This window comes from Puma concolor, chromosome A3, assembly GCF_028749965.1.
Source record: "Puma concolor isolate L17-30 chromosome A3, mPumCon1.1.hap2, whole genome shotgun sequence".
NCBI classification, from domain to species: domain Eukaryota; kingdom Metazoa; phylum Chordata; class Mammalia; order Carnivora; family Felidae; genus Puma; species Puma concolor.
This window is the reverse complement of record NC_141669.1, coordinates 97,576,106-97,593,582: the sequence shown is the minus strand read 5'-3', so window position 1 is coordinate 97,593,582 and position 17,477 is coordinate 97,576,106. Positions and strand designations below refer to the sequence as shown.

Genomic DNA, 17,477 nt, shown 5'->3' with positions numbered 1-17,477 from the left:
TGTTTTCACTTTTTTTTTTTTGAGTGATTGTGAATGGTATTATAGTTTTGATTTCAGTGTCCCAGTGCTCATTGCTAATATATAGAAATACTGCTGATTTTTGTATTTTTATCTTATATCCTGTGACTTTCCTGAGTTACTTACTACTTCTGGTAATTTTTTCGTAGATTGTTGGGATTTTCAACATAAATAATCATGTCATCTACAAATAAGAACAATTTATTTTTTCCTTTCCAATTGAATACCTTTATTTCCTTTTCATGTCTTGTTTTTCTGTTTCAATTCATTGATTTTTGTTGTAATCTTTATTTTCTTCTGCTTGCTTTAAGTTTATTTAGAAGTGTTGCTTAGTTGAGGCGCCTGGGTGGGTCAGTTGGTTGAGCATCTGACTCTTGATTTTGGCTCAGGTCATGATCTCACGGTTTGTGAGTTCAAGCCCTGTGTTGGGCTCCACACTGACAGCGCAGAGCCTACTTGCGATTCTTGCTCCCCCTCTCTCTGTGTCCCTCCCCTACTTGCTCGTGCTTTTTCTCTCTCTCAAAATAAATGAACTTAAAAAAAAAAATGAGTATCACCCTAAATTAAAAAAAAAGTGTTGCTTAGTTTACAAGTATTTGGAGATTATCTTATTATTTGTAGGTTATTGATTTTTATTTTGGTTACATTGTTGTTAGAGTATATACTTTGTATGGTTTCAGTTCTTTTTTTTTTTTTTTTTGAGGTTATTTATTTATTCTGAGAGAGAGAGAGAGAGCACAAGCAGTGGAGGAGCAGAGAGAAAGGGAGAGAGAATCCCAAGTATGCTCTGCACTGTCAGCATGGAGCCCAACCTGGGGCTCGATCTCATGAATCATGAGATCATGACTTGAGCTGAAATTGAGTTGGACGCTTAACTGACTGAGCCACCCAGGTGCCCCTGAAGTTTGTTTTATGTCCCAAGCTGTAGTCTATCTTGGCATATATTTCATGGTCACTTGAATGTGTATTCTGCTGTTGTTGGATAGAGTGTACTATAAATGTCTCTTAGACATCCTCTTCTTCTTTTCTCTCTGGGACTCCAGAGATACATTTAGTTGATGTTGTTGAGTTCTTACATATCCCTGCTGATTATCTGTCTAGTTGTTTTGTCAGTTTTTGAGAGAGGGTGTTAAAGTTTCCAACTCTAATTGTGAGTTTATCTGTTTCTCTTTTGAGTTCTGTCAGTTTTCATTCACATGTTTTGTAGCTCTGTTGTTTGTTGCATAGACATTTAGGATTGCTTTGTTTTGGTGGGTTGACTTTATTTCATTATATAATGTCTCCCTCTGTCTCTGGTCATTTTGTTTGCAGTGATGTCTATCTGACATTAATAAAGCTCGTTCTTTCTTTCCTTTCTTTCCTGTTATTTTTCATGCAAAAAAAAAAATATTTGCGGGGGCGTCTGGGTGCCTCAGTTCGTTGAGTGTCTGACTTCGGCTCAGGTCAGGATCTCACAGTTCGTGGGTTCAAGCCCTGCGTCAGGCTTTGTGCTGACAACTCAGAGCCTGGAGCCTGCTTCAGATTCTGTGTCTCCCTCTCCCTCTGCCTCTCCCCTGCTCATGTTCTGTCTCTCTTCTCTCAAAAATAAATAAATAAACATTTAAAAAAATTTAAAAAAGATATTTGCCTGTTATATGTCTTACCACTCTTTAACTTTCAACCTATTTCTTTATTATATTTGAAGTGAATTTCTTGTAAACAGCACATAGTTTGATCGTGGTTTTTAATCTACTCTTAAACTCTTACAATTGGTGCATTTGGACCATTTATATTTAATGTAATTAATGATACATTAGAGCTCAAGTCTGTCATTTTATTTTTTGTTTTCTGTTTGTTTTCTCTGCTTTTCATTTCTCTGTTTTTCCTGCCTTCCTGTGGATTACTTGAACATTTTTTAGAATTCCATTTTTTTTTTTTTTTAATTTTTGTTTTAGAGTGAACACTAGCAGGGGAGTGGGGCAAAGTGAGACAGAAAGAGAATGTTAAACAGGCTTCATGTTCAGCACGGAGCCCAATGTGGGGTTGGTCCCACGACCTTGGGATCATAACCTGAGTCGAAATCAAGAGTCAGATGCTTAACCAACTGAGCCACCCATGCACTCCTAGAATTTCATTTTAATTCATTTATAATGTTTTTGAGTGTATCGTTTTGTGTAGCCTTTTTTAGTGGTCACTCCTGGTTGTTGATAGTAGAGCACTGTATTACATTATACATACATAGATTATCACAGTTTACTGATGGCTTTTTGACCAAAGTGATGTACTTATTCCCATTTATATTTCTTTACCCCATTTATAATATAATGGTGTTAAATATTTTTTTCTACATGCAGCAATGTTACAGTTTTTCTTCAACCATCAAACATAATTTATATATCTCAAGAGCAGATGCAAATCCAGTTATATTTATCCATAATTTTGCTTACTGTGTTCTTTATTCCTTCTTGATACTCCCAGATTCCTTCTTTTATCATTACCATTTTAGGTAGAGATCTTCCTTTAGCCATTTTTCTTTTTTTCTTTTTTTTTTTTTTTTTTTTTTGAGAATGAGAATTGTAAAGCAGCCTCCACACTCCGCATGGAGCCCAACAGGGAGCTTGATCCCATGATAACTTGGGACCATGACCCAAGCTGAAATCAAGAGTCGTACACTCAACCGACTGAGCCACCCAGGTACCCCCCTTTAGCCATTCTTTTAGGTCTGATGGTGATAGATTCTTAATTTTTTTTCATTTGGGAATCTTGATTTCCCCCTCATTCATGAAGGATATTTTCTCTAGATAAAGAATTTTGGTGGCTGTCCTTTTCTTTAGGCAGCTGAAAAAATATTTTGTGACTTCTCTTGGTCTCTCTGGTTTCTGATAAGAAATTTATTGTCATTCTCATTGTTTTTCCCCTATCGGTAAGATATCTTTCTCTGCTTGCTTTCAAGATTGTTTCTTTGTTAACACTAGTTTTCAAAAGTTTAAGTACCATGTGCTTGGTGTGGATTTCTTTGGATTTGACCTGTTTAGACTTTGCTCTGCTTCTTGATTCTGTATATTTATCGGTCCTGCCAAAATTGGTTAGTTATCAGTTATTATTTCTTTGAATAATTTTTCAGCCCATCCTCTTCTTCCTTTCTCTCTGGGACTCCAGTGACATGCATGTCAGGTCTTTTGTAGTTCCACACACCCCTGGGGCCCTGTACATTTTTTTCCCACTATTTTCTATCTGCTTTTCAGTTGCATTATTTCCACTATTTTATCTTCCAGTTTGCTGATTATTTTCTCTGTTCCTTCTCTGCTATTGAGCTCAGACACTGAACTTATTTCTGTATTTTCCAGTTCTAAAATTTTCCTTTGATTCTCATTTATGTCTACGTCTTTCCTGAGACTTTCTTTGCTGGGGCTTTCTACTTTTTCATTTGTTTCAAGTGTGCTCGTAATTGCTCATTGAAGCACTTCTGTCATGGCTGCTTTGAAGTCTTTGTCAAATAATTCTAACACTGTAGGCAGCTTGGTGGCTTGGTGTTAATACCTGCTGACTGTTTTTCATTCACTTGAAGCAAACCAGGTTTTCCATTGGCCTCTTAACACGTGGGTGAGGGACAGTTCCTTGTTACTGCTACGTGGAGATGGGCATTCCAGCTCCCCACCTAGTCTCCATATTAGTGCTGGGTGGTAATGAAAAGTCCTGACTCTCCACTAGGCCGCCTCTGATTCCCAGTGCAGGGGGCCTGGAGGACATCTCATTACTGCCAGACAGGGGTGGGAGTGCAGGCTCCCTGAATGGTCTCTCCTGATAACCATGGCAGTAGGGAGACGTCCCCCTGGTCATTGGGGATGAAATTCCCAGTGTTGTCCTTGGCCTTCTCTGCCAGCATCCTGGTGGGGGTGTTGGGGTCCCTTGTTGCTGTCTTGTGAGGGTGGCAGTCTAAGGTGCCCACTCAGCTGTTGCTGGTGTGGGTTGGGACACAGTTTCTTCTGTCACCTTTGGAGTGCAGCAGTTATTATCTAACATTTTTTGGTCTTGCTGGGCTGTGCTGTTCCTTTAGCTAGAGAAAGTTGGCTTTTTCTGATGTTCTTGTCTGTGTGCAGTGATTGTTTGCCAGCCTCTTCGGCTCCAGGTCTGAGATATGAGGCAAAAAGGAAACCCAAGGAACTCACCACTGTGTTGTTCCTTCGGCCTTAGGGACCTTGGTTTGTCTGCTCTCTTCTGTCCACCTTTTAGAGTCTTCTTATGTTTGTTTTATATAAATGTCTGGGGTTTTTATTTGTACTTAGTGGAAGGAATAGGGAAAAGCACATCTACTCCTTCCCAGAAGAAATCTTCTTATAAAATTTTAATTATGCTTATATTTTCCTAATTATACTGGTAGTATCATTTTGGAAAATTTGATTAAGAAAATTTGGAAAAAAAGATAAAGAAAATTAATACCTATATTGCCACTGTGTAGAGTTAAGTATTTCCAGCTTCTTTGTAGATAATATAAAATGTGTATATCATGTATATTTTTACTTATTTTTTACAAGTTTGGGATCTTACTGGAAGTCAAAGTTTCTATTCAGTTCTTTTCCCCAAGCATGACATAAATCACAAGCAGTTTCGGATAATACAGATATCCATCTGTTGTTCAGTGGATGCACTGATCCACTGATTTGTAAATACACCCTCTTCAAGCTTCTGTTGTAAGCAGGCCATGAAAGAGCCTCAGGCTAGGTGCTGTCAGCATGATGGGGAACATGAGACACGGCGTGCTCATGCCTGATGGGGAGCCAGACTCTGGACAGGTCATCAGAACTGTGGAGAGGATTAAAGTAGAAGGGCATATGCCTAGGAAAGTCCGGAGTGGCAGGGATGGCCTGAACTCAGGGGGTCAGAGAAGGGTTTAGTGAGGAAATTATGCTTCAGTTGAAAGACTGGTTAATGAGGCAGAGGGACTACTCAGAGCAGAGAGGGGAAACACTGTGAATGTTCTGAGGTGGAAAGGTCCTTAATAATTGATGAATTCTAACCAGCTTTTGAGATACCTGCCAATAAATGTTTACCATTAAATTTCAGGAAACAGGAGCACCCATCCTAACTGACGATGTTAGCCTGCAGGTGTTCATGGATCATTTGAAGAAGCTGGCTGTGTCCACTGCTTGTTAAGCTGGAGATGTGAGCAGAACATTGTCACATTGTGTTCACAATTGCTTATTATGGCTCAAAAACATTCCTTTCACTTTCCTTGTGAGTTTTAATAAATAATCAAAGGAAGCATTGTATGTAACTCTTTAGATTATAATTTATTTGTATTCCTTATTTGTTCCCCTTTTCTTGCAACATGAAATTGTAAGGTCATAAATGTTTTGGTACTTGTAGATGTTTATATGCTTTTTGTATCCTAACTTCACACTTATGTAAAATCAGAGATACTGTATTTTGGCAACTTACTTAGATGAAAATCATAATGATCAGAAAGGAAATAAATATAGATAAAGCACTGGCTAAAATAATGCTAATACAAATTTGATTTCCTGAGGTCTGTGTGTATGTGTGTGTTTTAAGTGACTCCCCCAAGAGATATTTCCTGAACTTAATCCTCACATTTTCTGTCTAAATGTTAATAGACCAAAGGAAACCTTGAAATATGTGAAACTTTGTCAAGGCAGAGTTGTCTGGAGTGCACTGTCCCTAACTCACATGTAAACAGCCCAGCCCAAGTAGCCCTAAAGAGTGGCTGCTGGGTGGGGGGGGTGGGGGCACGCGCCTGGGTGGCTCAAATTGGTTAAGCACCCGGCTTTGGCTCAGGTCATGATCTCACGGCTTGTGGGTTCGAGCCCCACTTCGGGCTCTGTGCTGACAGCTCAGAGCCTAGAGCCTGCTTCGGATTCTGTGTCTTTCTCTCTCTGCCCGCCCCCCCCCCCCCCCCCCCCCCCCCCGCTCATCCTCTCTTTGCCCCTCTGCTCATCCTCTCTCTCTCTCTCTCAAAAATAAATAAACATTTAAAAAAATTTTTTTTAAAGAGTGACTGATGGGCATAAATAGCTATAACAAAATGACAGCCATTTATCTTGGGCATCAAGTAAAATAACTTTAACATTAGCACTGCTTTTTAATCAAAGTAATATATGCATGGTTTTAAAAAAAGAGACAAAACTTATCCTAAAGAGCTTTATAACAAATAATAGTTCCCTCCACTCCCTGAGCCTAAACCTACTGTGCCGAGATGACTGGTTTTAACCTTTCCTTCAAGACTTTTGTTGCTGTATCAGTTTTAGCCAACCAGTGTCACTCAATTCCCATTTTCCAGAATGAGGAAAGTAAGACCTTTCTCTTGACCATCCAGTTTTGATCAGCTACACCTTTATTTTTCTATCTATCAAGGTTGGTAAAATTTACATTCTGACTTATAACCATAGTTCTGTCTTTTGTCTGAAAGTTCATTCTGAAAGTTGGAAACTAATAAATATCATTTACACAGTTGTGATCATGTAAACATTGTCCGTGTTCGGTCAGGCAATATTACATTTGTCTCCAGGGGTTTGCTGCCCCAGTCCTTCTACCACTTGAAGGAAAACATGTCCAGTGACAGAATTAGTCACTGTGCTCACATTCTAGCACGCCCCGGGTTGGTGTGCTTCCTTTTCACATCATGACTTCTTATATTGTTATTTTCCCTAGAGTTCCTAATTTCTTGTTTTGATTGAAGATTTTGTTTTCTATTTATTCAGAAATTCAAATCTCTTCTTCTACTGAATGGAGTCCATTGTTCTTTAAAGGTCACTGATCTCCCCTTTAATCACTGGCCAATTGCTACGACAATAGTAATCCAGGAATTTCTTTTGTCTGGACTCCTGGATTAGTTCTACTCTTTATCCCATAAGTCATTTGCTATCTTAAATGGCTTCTATAAAAAGTTACATGGGAGATAATTGACTGAATCTATTCTGTCTTCATACTTGATAGCTTTGCTGAGTATAAAATTCTAGGCCCCAAATCATTTTCCTCTCAGAACTTTGGACCTATTTTTTCATTCATTCAACAAATAATTGTTCAGTATTTGATATGTATAGAGTGTCTTACAGGCACTGGGAATGTAGCCAATAAAACAAAATTTTCTGCTTTTGTGAAGCTTATGTTCTAGTTAGGGAAGACCAATAATAAAAAAAATGGAAGTAAATTATATAACTTATTAGAAGGTACTGAGTGCTATGTAGAAAAGCAAAGCTGGAAACTCTTTTTTTTTTTTTTTAATTTTTTTTTCTTCAACGTTTTTATTTATTTATGGGACAGACAGAGACAGAGCATGAACGGGGGAGGGGCAGAGAGAGAGGGAGACACAGAATCGGAAACAGGCTCCAGGCTCCGAGCCATCAGCCCAGAGCCTGACGCAGGGCTCGAACTCACGGACCGTGAGATCGTGACCTGGCTGAAGTCAGAGGCTTAACCGACTGCGCCACCCAGGCGCCCCTGGAAACTCCTTTTAATTGACTGTTGGGCCATCTGGATTGATTCTTCTCTATATTTCGAATTTGTATTACTACCTTTTGCCTTTGGTGTGTGTTCTTAGAGTGTTTCCTATCCTAAGCTGTTTAACACATTTTATTTTATTTCATTTCATTTTTTAAAGTTTATTTAAGTAATCTCTACATCCAATGTGGGGCTTGAAGCCACGACCCCGAGATCAAGAATCGAATGCTCTTCCAGCTGACCCAGCCAGGCTCCCTAGCAGTTACATTTTAAATGCCAAGGGCTTGGGGCGCCTGGGTGGCTCAGTCGGTTGAGCGTCTGACTTCGGCTCAGGTCATGATCTCGTGGTCTGTGAGTTTGAGCCCCGTGTCAGGCTCTGTGCTGACCGCTCAGCCTGGAGCCTGTTTTGGATGCTGTGTCTCCCTCTCTCTCTGACCCTCCCCCATTCATGCTCTGTCTCTCTCTGTCTCAAAAATAAATAAACGTTAAAAAAATTTTTTTTTAAATAAATAAATGCCAAGGGCTTTTATTTTATGTGTCTTTTCCATAGAATATTTTTCTTACTTTTTGGAAATAATTCTTAATTGAGACACATCAAATAGAAGAGTACAGAAAACTGCATATACAGATTTAAGTTGAAACTGTTCCACCTGGTCCTTTCCATTTCAAATTAACAGAAGGTAGAATGTGGAAGACCCACCTTGCTCTGGTGTTCTCTTCAGTGACAATGAGTTAAGGTGCTGAGGTGAGGTGGCACCATTGGGTGACAACATCAAAGACGTGGCCATGCAGGTGCCACCTCTGGGTACTGGTGGCTGTTTCCAGAGAGAACATGGAGGTGGGGGGTAGTATTGTGTGGAAAGTAGCCATCCTGAGTGGGGAAGCATGGAGCCTAGTGTGGCTAATGAGGACTCTGAAATTCCTCTCCAAGGCAAGGAAAGCCTCTGACATTTTAAGCAGGGGAAAGGATCAGTTAGGGTTTTTTTTTGTTTTGTTTTGTTTTTTTTTAAACACTAGAGAGTGGCAGGATGGATGGGAGGAAGCTGGAATCTAGGTGAGGCCTGAACAGAGGCAGGTGCTCAGACAGACGTGACAGATAGGATATTAGGCAAGAGTCTGAATTCAGGTTTCTGGCTTGGGTGATCATGTCAATCATTCTCTGAATTACACAAAAGGAAGGAAAGAGTTCTTTTCCTCTTTCTTTCCTAGCATTGATAAATTCAGTCCTGGACATTTAAAGGAGCTTTTGAGATATAATAATGTCCAGCAGGTTGGAAGTAATTAATAGAAATTTGCCTTCAGGAGAATTTGGAGCAGATTTCTATCGTTAACAAATAACATGAGTAAAGTTGCTCAGGATGAGAAGAGAAACGAGTTTGGAACAGAATATCAGTGTTTTTGTTTTGTTTTTAACTTGATTGAGGTATAACTTACATACAATGAACTGCACCCATTTAAAGTATACAGTTCAATGAGTTTTGACAGGGGTACACTCGTGAAACCTCCACCACCAGATGGAACATCTCCATCACCCCCAAAGTTTTCCTTAGTAGGCAACTACTGGTCAGCTTTGTCCCACTGTAGATTAGTTTGCTTCTAGAATTTTGTCTGGTTTTGTGTCTAGCTTCTTTCACTTAGCATAACCCATTTGACACTCACCACATAGCTGCATGTGTCAGTAGTTCCTTTTTATTGCCGAGTGGTATACCACATTTCATTTAACCATTCACTAGTTGATATCGATTTGGGTTGTTTCCTTGTTTTGGCTCTTATGAATAAAGCTCTGTGAACATCCGTGTACATGTCTATGTGGATATGTTTTCATTTCTTTTGGATAAATAGGAATGGAAGATCTGAGTCATATGGTAGCTGTATGTTCAACTTTTTAAGAAACTGCCAGTATTGTAAAGAGGTTGTGACATTTTATGTTCCCACCAGTAAGAGGTCTGATAGCTCCAAATCCTTCACATACCTACTAAAAGGCAACAAATTTTAACAAACTCTTAACAAAAGATACACAAATGGCCAAGACGCTCAGGGACATCATTAATCATCACAGAAATGCAAATTAAAACCACAAGACACCATCACACACCTATTAGAATGACTAGAATTTACATCTTACGTGTAAGGATTTTTAGTAGGGTTGTCTTTTTGTAATCACGTTGTAAGTGTCCTTATGTATTCTGGATACAAGTCCTTGGTCAAATATAGGTATCTGAATAATTAATTTTGTGGTTTGTTTCATTTTCTTAACTGTGACTTTTGAAAAGCAAAAGCTTTAATTTTTAAAACATCCAATTTACCAATATTTGAGGGGGTTTTTTTGTTTTAAGTTTATTTACCTCTTTTGAGAGAGAGCAGGACGGGCAGAGAGAGACAGAGAGAGACAGAGAGACAGCATCCCAAGCAGGCTCTGCACTGTCAATGCAGAGCCCAGAGCCGGGCTCAAACTCACAAATCCAGATGGTGACCTGACGGGAAACCAAGAGTCCCACACTTAACAGACTGAGCCACCCAGGTGCCTCTACCAATATTTGGTTTTATGGATCATGTTTTCTGTATTATACAAAATCTTTACCTATCCCAAGGTGGCAAATTTTCTCCTGTCTTTTCTTCTGGGTTTGTAGTTTTAGCTTTTACATTTAAGCCTATGGTCCATTTAGAGTTAATTTTTTGTGTATGGCAAAGCAATTTCTGAAGGGTGGAAGAAGATCCTCGAAGGATACCAAGATACTAAAGAAGATTATGTTTTTGAAGCCGTGAAAGAAGCAGGTGGGGTCAGTGGTGTCAAATGCTTTAGAAGGCAAATTTGATTATGGCTGAAAAGTAGTTACTGGATATGGCAATTTACTAAACGCCCACTCTGTGCCAAGCACATCGCTTTTGCTCTCAAGTTGTTTGGTCTGTCGGAGTGGGGGTAGATTATGCTTGGAAGAAATGTATGGGTAAGAGAAAAGTTGAAGGTGGACATAGTGGAAGATGTTTTGTTTTTGAGATGTGGGTAGTGTAATTGATGGGAAAGACCCTGAAAAGGCTGTAGAGAATAGGACCCAGGTCCTGAGTTCAAGCCCCACGTTGGGCGTGGAGCCTACTTAAAAAAAAAAAAGAATTGGACCCAGAGCCCAGTGGAGGGATTAGCTTTGACAAGGAGGGACCCAAGGCTCACCCAGATTGGGTTCCAGAAAGGAAAATGGAGAAGAGTTGGGTTGGAAGACAGGTATTCCCGTATATCTGAGAGCTGGAGGAGTGAAATTAATCTAAACAATTACCATCTGAATCCTGCGTAACGCAGGTGTTACAATTTTCCACGCGAGAAGTTTGCTCCGAGAAATTGTCATTTGGTCCCCATCACGTGGTATGCGAGGCAGTGGGTGCACAACACAGCACAGAAGCCGCTTAGACCCCACAACTCAGAGTCCAATCCCCGGCGCGACTCTCGGGACTACACGCTCCAGGATGCATCGGGGCCAACGCAAGAAGCGGCCTCCCAGAGTCGACTCTCGATTGGAGGCGGTGGCGGGGGCTGTGACGCGCCGACTGGAAGGCCCGCCTCCGCTCCGAGCTTCCCAGGATCAACATCTTCTCCGAGTATCGCCATGCGTCCGGACCAGGCCACGTCCTGGTACCGGCGGATGTCCGCCGTCTACGCTCTGGGCGCCTGGACCCTGCTAGGCTCCTTGATTTTTTTAGACCGGAAGAGCAAAGTACCAGGTACGGTTCTCCGGCAGCCTTCGGTGAGGCGTCCCCAGGGGGTTATATAAACGGTTTAGCTGTGCCGCAAGCACCGGGTTTATTCTGCAAAACCAGTGGGAACGATTGCTTAGAGCCATTCGTTATAATGGAATCTACCCGGAACTACTTTTTAAGTCCCCCTGCCTACGTCTTGTTGATGGAGGCCGTTTTTACACTTAGAATTTGAAGAATCTATTTAAGGCCCCAGAGGGAATGTCAAAGACCCTGGACGGTGACTTAAAGAGGTGATGCCTCGGTTACATTAGCCCCCGTTGTAGTTGGCGAGCAAACACTTCAGCACCCCCGCCAGCCGAGTACTAAAACCTTCCCAGTTACTGGGCGGAAAAGGAAATCCCTGAGCCTTCAGAAATATGCTGGAAATCTATAGATATCTGTAAGACTTTCTGGTTGCCTGGGGCTGAAGGGAAGGGGGGGGCGGGGCTTGCCAAACGGAATGGGGTTTCTTTTTGTGAATGAAAGCCATTTAGTGGTACATTTCAAAGGAGTTAATTGTACGATATGTTAAGTATATCTTGATAAAGCTGTTAGGTGATAACTGCTGAAGATTACATTGGTGATGACGATTATCAGTGGCCTGAGAATACTAGTGTCCAGTATTGAGCATTTGAAAACATTGCAATGTCTGTAGTGCTCATGTCATATTTATTTTTTCCTTTTACAGAAAGGAAATACAGTGTCAGAAATCTGATGGGGGTGGGGGTAGTTCTCACCTCAGTTTATTTGATTTCTGAGGCTTGACTAATAATTTTAAGGACGGATTGCCGTCTTAAAAGTTCATCATTCAGGTGTTCCATTTTTTTGAAAGGCAATGAAGTAGAGCAAAAGGATGTCGCAAGAAATGAAATGCTCGAGCCGCCGAAAGGGTTTTACGTGGAAACAATTGTCACATATAAAGAAGATTTTGTTCCAGTCACTGACAGGATCCTCAACTTTTGGAAATCATGGACTGGTGGCCCTGGACCAGAATCCTGATTAACTGCTGAAAGCTGAAAACCGGGACTGGGTTCAGCATATACATTTGATGGATGCCTTAATTTCCAGTTTATGTTTGTGAAAAGTGTATCCATTTAATTTAAATTTTGCTGTGAAATATAATCACTAGTAATATGCAATAAATATTTCCTTGAAGAAAAGTAAACTCGCATATATGAGGTGTCCCTCAATACATGAATGAAAGGTTGAACTGAAATTTCACATTGAGCTTCCATAAGCTCAGTTTTCTGAAACTAGTTCATGTAACTTTGTATTTCTTTCATGTTGCTGGAAGACATGGCTTTAGGGGTCCCTTTAAGGTTATATTCAGCAAGTCCCCACCTACGTTTAGGGATTTATAGAAACACTTTGGGTACTATTGAGTACTTGGTAAGTGTGTTATAAATTAGATTTTAGGGGCACCTGGGTCGTTCAGTCAGTTAAGCATCTGACTCTTGATTTCGGCTCAGGTCATGATCTCGCGGTTCTTGAGATTGTTCCCCGCATCAGGCTCTGCTGACAGTGCAAAGCCTGCTTGGGATTCTCTCTCCCTCTCTCTATGCCCCTCCCCTGCCTCTCAAAATAAATGAATAAATAAACTTAAAAAAATTAAAAATAAATCTGTTTTGTGCAGTGATACTTAACTGATAGCATCACATGCCTGGGCCCTAGCTGCAAAGGAGGCTGGGAAAGTGAATTTCTGGCTTCTGTACTAGGGATTCATGGACTTTTAAGGGAGGAAGTTCAGGGCACTTGGGTGGCTCAGTCACTTAAGCATCCAACTCTTGGTATGGACTCAGATCATGATCTTGCGGTCGTGAGATTGAGCCTCACGTTGGGCTCTGCCCTGAGCTCTCAGCCTAGAGCTTGCTTCGGATTCTCTCTCTGTCTCTCTGCCCCTTCCCCACTTAATGTGCTATCACTCTCTCTCTCGCTTGCTCTCTCTCATAATAAATAAACATTTAAAGAAATATTTTTTACAGGGGGAACTTCTCCAGATATGCAAAGGATGTTCAAAAAATTCTAGGCAAGCAGATACCATGACAAATGTCCACTCCAGGCAGTAAGCCAGACTTTTTTTTTTTAATGTTTATTTATTTTTGAGAGAGACAGAGTGTGAGCAGGGGAGGGGCAGAAAGAGAGGGAGACACAGAACCCGAAGCAAGCTCCAGGCTCTGAGCTGTTAGCACAGAGCCTGACATGGGGCCCAAACCCAGGAACTGCAAGATCATGACCTGAACTGAAGTCGGATGCTTAACCAACTGAGCCAGCCAGGTGCCCCAGACTTTTATCGGGAAGTACCAAAATGCCAGCATTTGTATCTAGATCATTTTCCCCAGAGAATTTCCTCTAGTTTCCTACCTGCAGGTAGACACCTGGCTGTAGGAATTCTGGGAGCTGGATGGGGGAGGGGCTTAGGGTATTTGGTTAGAATATATATTTCCATGTAGTCCAGTGCTCTGTCCTCTGGCTGCTACCATGAGTATCCCCAAGCAGAAACCCCAACTCTCCTGAATAAAGGGCAGGGATATTACTGGCTCTGAAGTGGTGGTGGGCACCTCGGGGTCCAGCTGCTTATACAGACCCATGCATCCTTCTGTTTTCAGCCCTCCCTCTCCACCTCTACCTCCAGTGTTCTGCTGCCCCCAGTTACTGAGATCTTTCCAGTTTCTGTGAGGCTAAATATCTGACTTCTTATCAGTGTTCTCTTTGCAGGTCCTGGCAAAGATTCTTTGCTTGACAAAACTTAAGTTGGGCTCCTGAAACTTCTCCAAGGCCCCTCTGTGCATTTCCTTGTTAAATCCTGCTCTAGCAAGAACCCTGCTAAGTCATTTTAACTAAAACTCTCCACACTTAATACCTGATCACCTTGATATCTGATCAGGTTCCTCATCCTCCACCATCCGTCTGGTGATGCCTGAACAGCCTAGCCTGTCTTCAGCAAGGATCCCATTAGGTCAGCTTAACCAACCAGAACCTCCTTGTTGCTGATGTTTCCTTCTGGTAATTTCCCATCCACTGACTCCCACTCTGCTCCTTGACTGGAAATTCCCAATTGCCCATGCTGTATTCAGAGTTGAGCCCCCTCTCTCTCCCTGCCCTGAATAAAGTCTGCCTTACTGTATTTTAACAAGGGTAATTGAATATTTTTTTCTTTAACAGCGCTAAGGATTCTGGTTCTTCCCCTCCATTATGTGGCTCCTAGTTTCATCAAAGTGGAAGTTTGTGTTTACCCATGAGAAGATTTTTAGTGTCAGCTCTACTCAAAAAATTTAAAAGCTTTCATAGATAGATGATAGATATATCTGCTTACATTTTCTTCTTGTTTAAAACACTTCAACCCCAACTGCTTGTGCTAAGACCATGTTCTTCCTCCACAACACTTCTTTTTTACATTTTTTATGTCTTTATTTTATTTTGAGAGAGAGACAGAGTGTGAGTGGGGGGAGGGGCAGAGAGAGGGAGACAGAATCCGAAGCAGGCGCCAGGCTCTGCGCTGTCAGCACAGAGCCCGACGCAGGGCTTGAACTCAGACTGTGAGATCATGACCTGAGCCGAAGTCGGGCGCTTAACAGACTGAGCCACCCAGGCACCCCACAACACTTCTAACCAACTAGTAAAACAGAACAAATTGTGGCTCCAAACAGCTTGGAGCCACAGTGATTCCTACAGTTTAGCCAAATTGTGGCCTAAATAGACCTTTGTGGACTAATCTAACAACTAAATATAATTTATAATGTTTCTCTGGGAAGAAGTTTTAAGAATTCCAAACATCCATGTTGCAAATGCAACTTAAATGTACGTTCAGGAGTTGGGAATTACCTGTTGGAGAAAAGTTTGCAGGTTTGGAAACGAGCTTCCTTAAATTCAGAGGTCTGGCAGTATTGACTGAGTAACTTTTCTTTTTTTAAAAGATAGGCTTTAGGGGCGCCTGGGTGGCGCAGTTGGTTAAGCGTCCGACTTCAGCCAGGTCACGATCTCGCGGTCCGTGAGTTCGAGCCCCGCGTCAGGCTCTGGGCTGATGGCTCGGAGCCTGGAGCCTGTTTCCGATTCTGTGTCTCCCTCTCTCTCTGCCCCTCCCCCGTTCATGCTCTGTCTCTCTCTGTCCCAAAAATAAATAAAAAAAAAAAAAAAACGTTGAAAAAAATTAAAAAAAAAAGATAGGCTTTATAGAAAGTGGGGGTTGCTTTTTGCTGCTAGTAACCGTGGCCTGACCACAGCAGCTTACATTCATAAGGGTTTGTTCTCATAGGAGCATCCAGCAGTAGGCTGTCCAGGGCTGGTAGAAGGGATTCATGGAGTCGTCTGGGGCCCAGGATCCTTCTGTCCTTCTGATTCTCCCTTCATAGAAAGTGGTTTCCATCCTCTCATTCACAGGATGGCTGCTGAAGACTCCACACTCCCGGACAGGAGGGAATGGAGCGCTGCAAAGGGACATGGTAGCTGCCTGCCGTCTCTTACCTGAGCATTCCTTGAGTCCCACCTGACAACTTCCGCTTACATCTCATTGGCCACCCTGAGCTGATGGGAGTTGGCGGTGCACTTGTGTAACTGGGCATATTGCTCTTCTGTTGCTAAGGTAGACAGGGAGAACAGATTTGGGGTGGCAACTTGGCAATCTGCCTTGGAGTCCCCGAGGAGGCCTTTCATCTGTGTCCTTTATAAGCGTGTAACCTAGTTGTGCAGAAGAGTCGAGAGAGCAGTCCTACACGGCTATCCTTAAAGAGACCGGCCAGCCAGGTAGGTCCTCAGCTGGCATCCAGGAACTTGGATTTCCTCCGAGTTTCTACCATTCTCTGACTGATAAGACTGGCTCCCTGTTGCTAAACTGTGCAAACAATGTGGTTCTTTGCGGAATACCTTCCTTTCCATTTGAGAATCTGGGAATTTGTGCATGCTAGACAGAAGTGTGGTGTCTAAATGGGGTGTCTCTTGATCAGATGGGTGCCCCAAATGTGGGACGACAATCAGGTGGAAGTCGGTGATGCTCGAGGTGAAAGAGTTCACCTGAGGCAGAACAAAGGGGATAGAAGTTAACTGAATACACCGCCAGGGAGTGGCGGGCTGGATAGCAGAGGAGAGGCTGTCTGCAACGAGGCAGTGGGTTAGAGCTGTTTTTAAAGGGAGAAGAAGAGGCGATACGGCAATGTATGGAATTCTCCCTTTTCTGGTAACTGCCTACTTGTAAGTAGTCCACTGGTCATTTAGGGTCTGTGGATATTTTGAGGTGGGTCACCTGAAGGGCCTGTCTGTATTCAGCCAGGTGGTCGCTGTGGGCCCTTTCCACATTCCATTGCTCAAGCCTGTTTTCCTAAAAGCAGCCTCTACAAGAAGGTACCTACATCAACAGTCCCCAGTCAAAACTGTGGGCACGGAGTCTCTAACGAGCTTCCTGGTAAACACTTTGGACATGTCACATGATGCCAGAGGAATCCAGCACCGGAAAACTGTACCGGAAGAAGAGTCTGGAAGACTGGGCCTGGTTCCCTCTGGACTTTGCCCCACGTGCCTTTTTCCTTTGCAGATTTTGCTTTGTATCTTTTCACTGTAAGTCGTCATAGCCATGAGTATGACTATCTGCTGAGTCCTGGGAGTCCTGTTAGGGAATCACCAAACCTGGGGGTGGTCCTGTGGACCCTGCGCACACTACCCATGCAAAGTCCATCTAGATACGGAAGGATGGCTATTCTAAAGTTGAGGATTGTCAAAATACACTTTTCAAGGGGCACCTGGCTGGCTTATACAGTAGACCCCACAACTCTTGATTTTGGGGTTGTGAGTTCAAGCCCTACATTGGGCTTAGAGATTACTTAAAAATAAAATCATATATATATATATATATGTGTGTGTGTGTGTGTGTATACATATATATATATATATATATACTTTTCAAAAAATTAAAAACATGAATCTAATATAAAACCAGACGAGCAAATATCAAAGACTTGTTCAACTACTCAATGAAAAAAACAGTAGGATGATAAAGCTAGTTCAAGGAGCATAGGGGAACAGGGATAATTTAGGCATTGGAGAAAAATGTTAGAATAAGGTTTCTGGTTAATATTCTACAGGGTGGTAAATACCTATATTTAGGGGTTTTGTTTGTTTGTTTCCTAGACAGGAATCACTTTTATCCTCATTGGTCAAAAATCTACAAGTTGATGTGTAACCTTTTAATCATAGGTAAATGATGGGTTAAACAAAGGTACATTCCCCTAGATAATTAAGGAACTTTTGAGTGGGCCTGTAAAAAATCTTTGAGTGGAACCTAATTCCAATTGTGTGTTGAGGGG

At 41.9% G+C, this 17,477-nt stretch overlaps 2 protein-coding genes across 3 annotated transcripts in view; both read left to right on the top strand.

The window, feature by feature from the left end:
- SEC23B (SEC23 homolog B, COPII component) overlaps window positions 1-5,523 on the top strand; it is a 46,456-nt gene extending 40,933 nt beyond the window's left edge. For both annotated transcript variants that reach the window (XM_025932822.2, XM_086701594.1), the window contains exon 20: window positions 5,062-5,523. In XM_025932822.2, the coding sequence (XP_025788607.1) occupies window positions 5,062-5,151 (90 nt within the window). In that variant the 3' untranslated portion in view covers window positions 5,152-5,523. The remainder of the gene's footprint in view (window positions 1-5,061) is intronic.
- Window positions 5,524-10,991: 5,468 nt separating this feature from the next.
- SMIM26 (small integral membrane protein 26) lies at window positions 10,992-12,349 on the top strand. Its single transcript, XM_025932423.2, has 2 exons — window positions 10,992-11,169; window positions 12,017-12,349. Exons 1-2 carry the CDS (start codon window positions 11,055-11,057, stop codon window positions 12,181-12,183), a joined length of 282 nt encoding a protein of 93 aa, XP_025788208.2. The 5' UTR covers window positions 10,992-11,054; the 3' UTR covers window positions 12,184-12,349.
- The last annotated feature ends 5,128 nt before the right edge of the window (window positions 12,350-17,477 follow it).

Excerpts from the sequence above, each read along its gene's own strand:
- SMIM26 (XM_025932423.2), top strand. The coding sequence starts at position 11,055 with ATGCGTCCGGACCAGGCCACGTCCTGGTACCGGCGGATGTCCGCCGTC. Across the intron at positions 11,170-12,016 it reads CCGGAAGAGCAAAGTACCAG|GCAATGAAGTAGAGCAAAAG; the intron begins GTACGGTTCTCC and ends TTTTTTTGAAAG.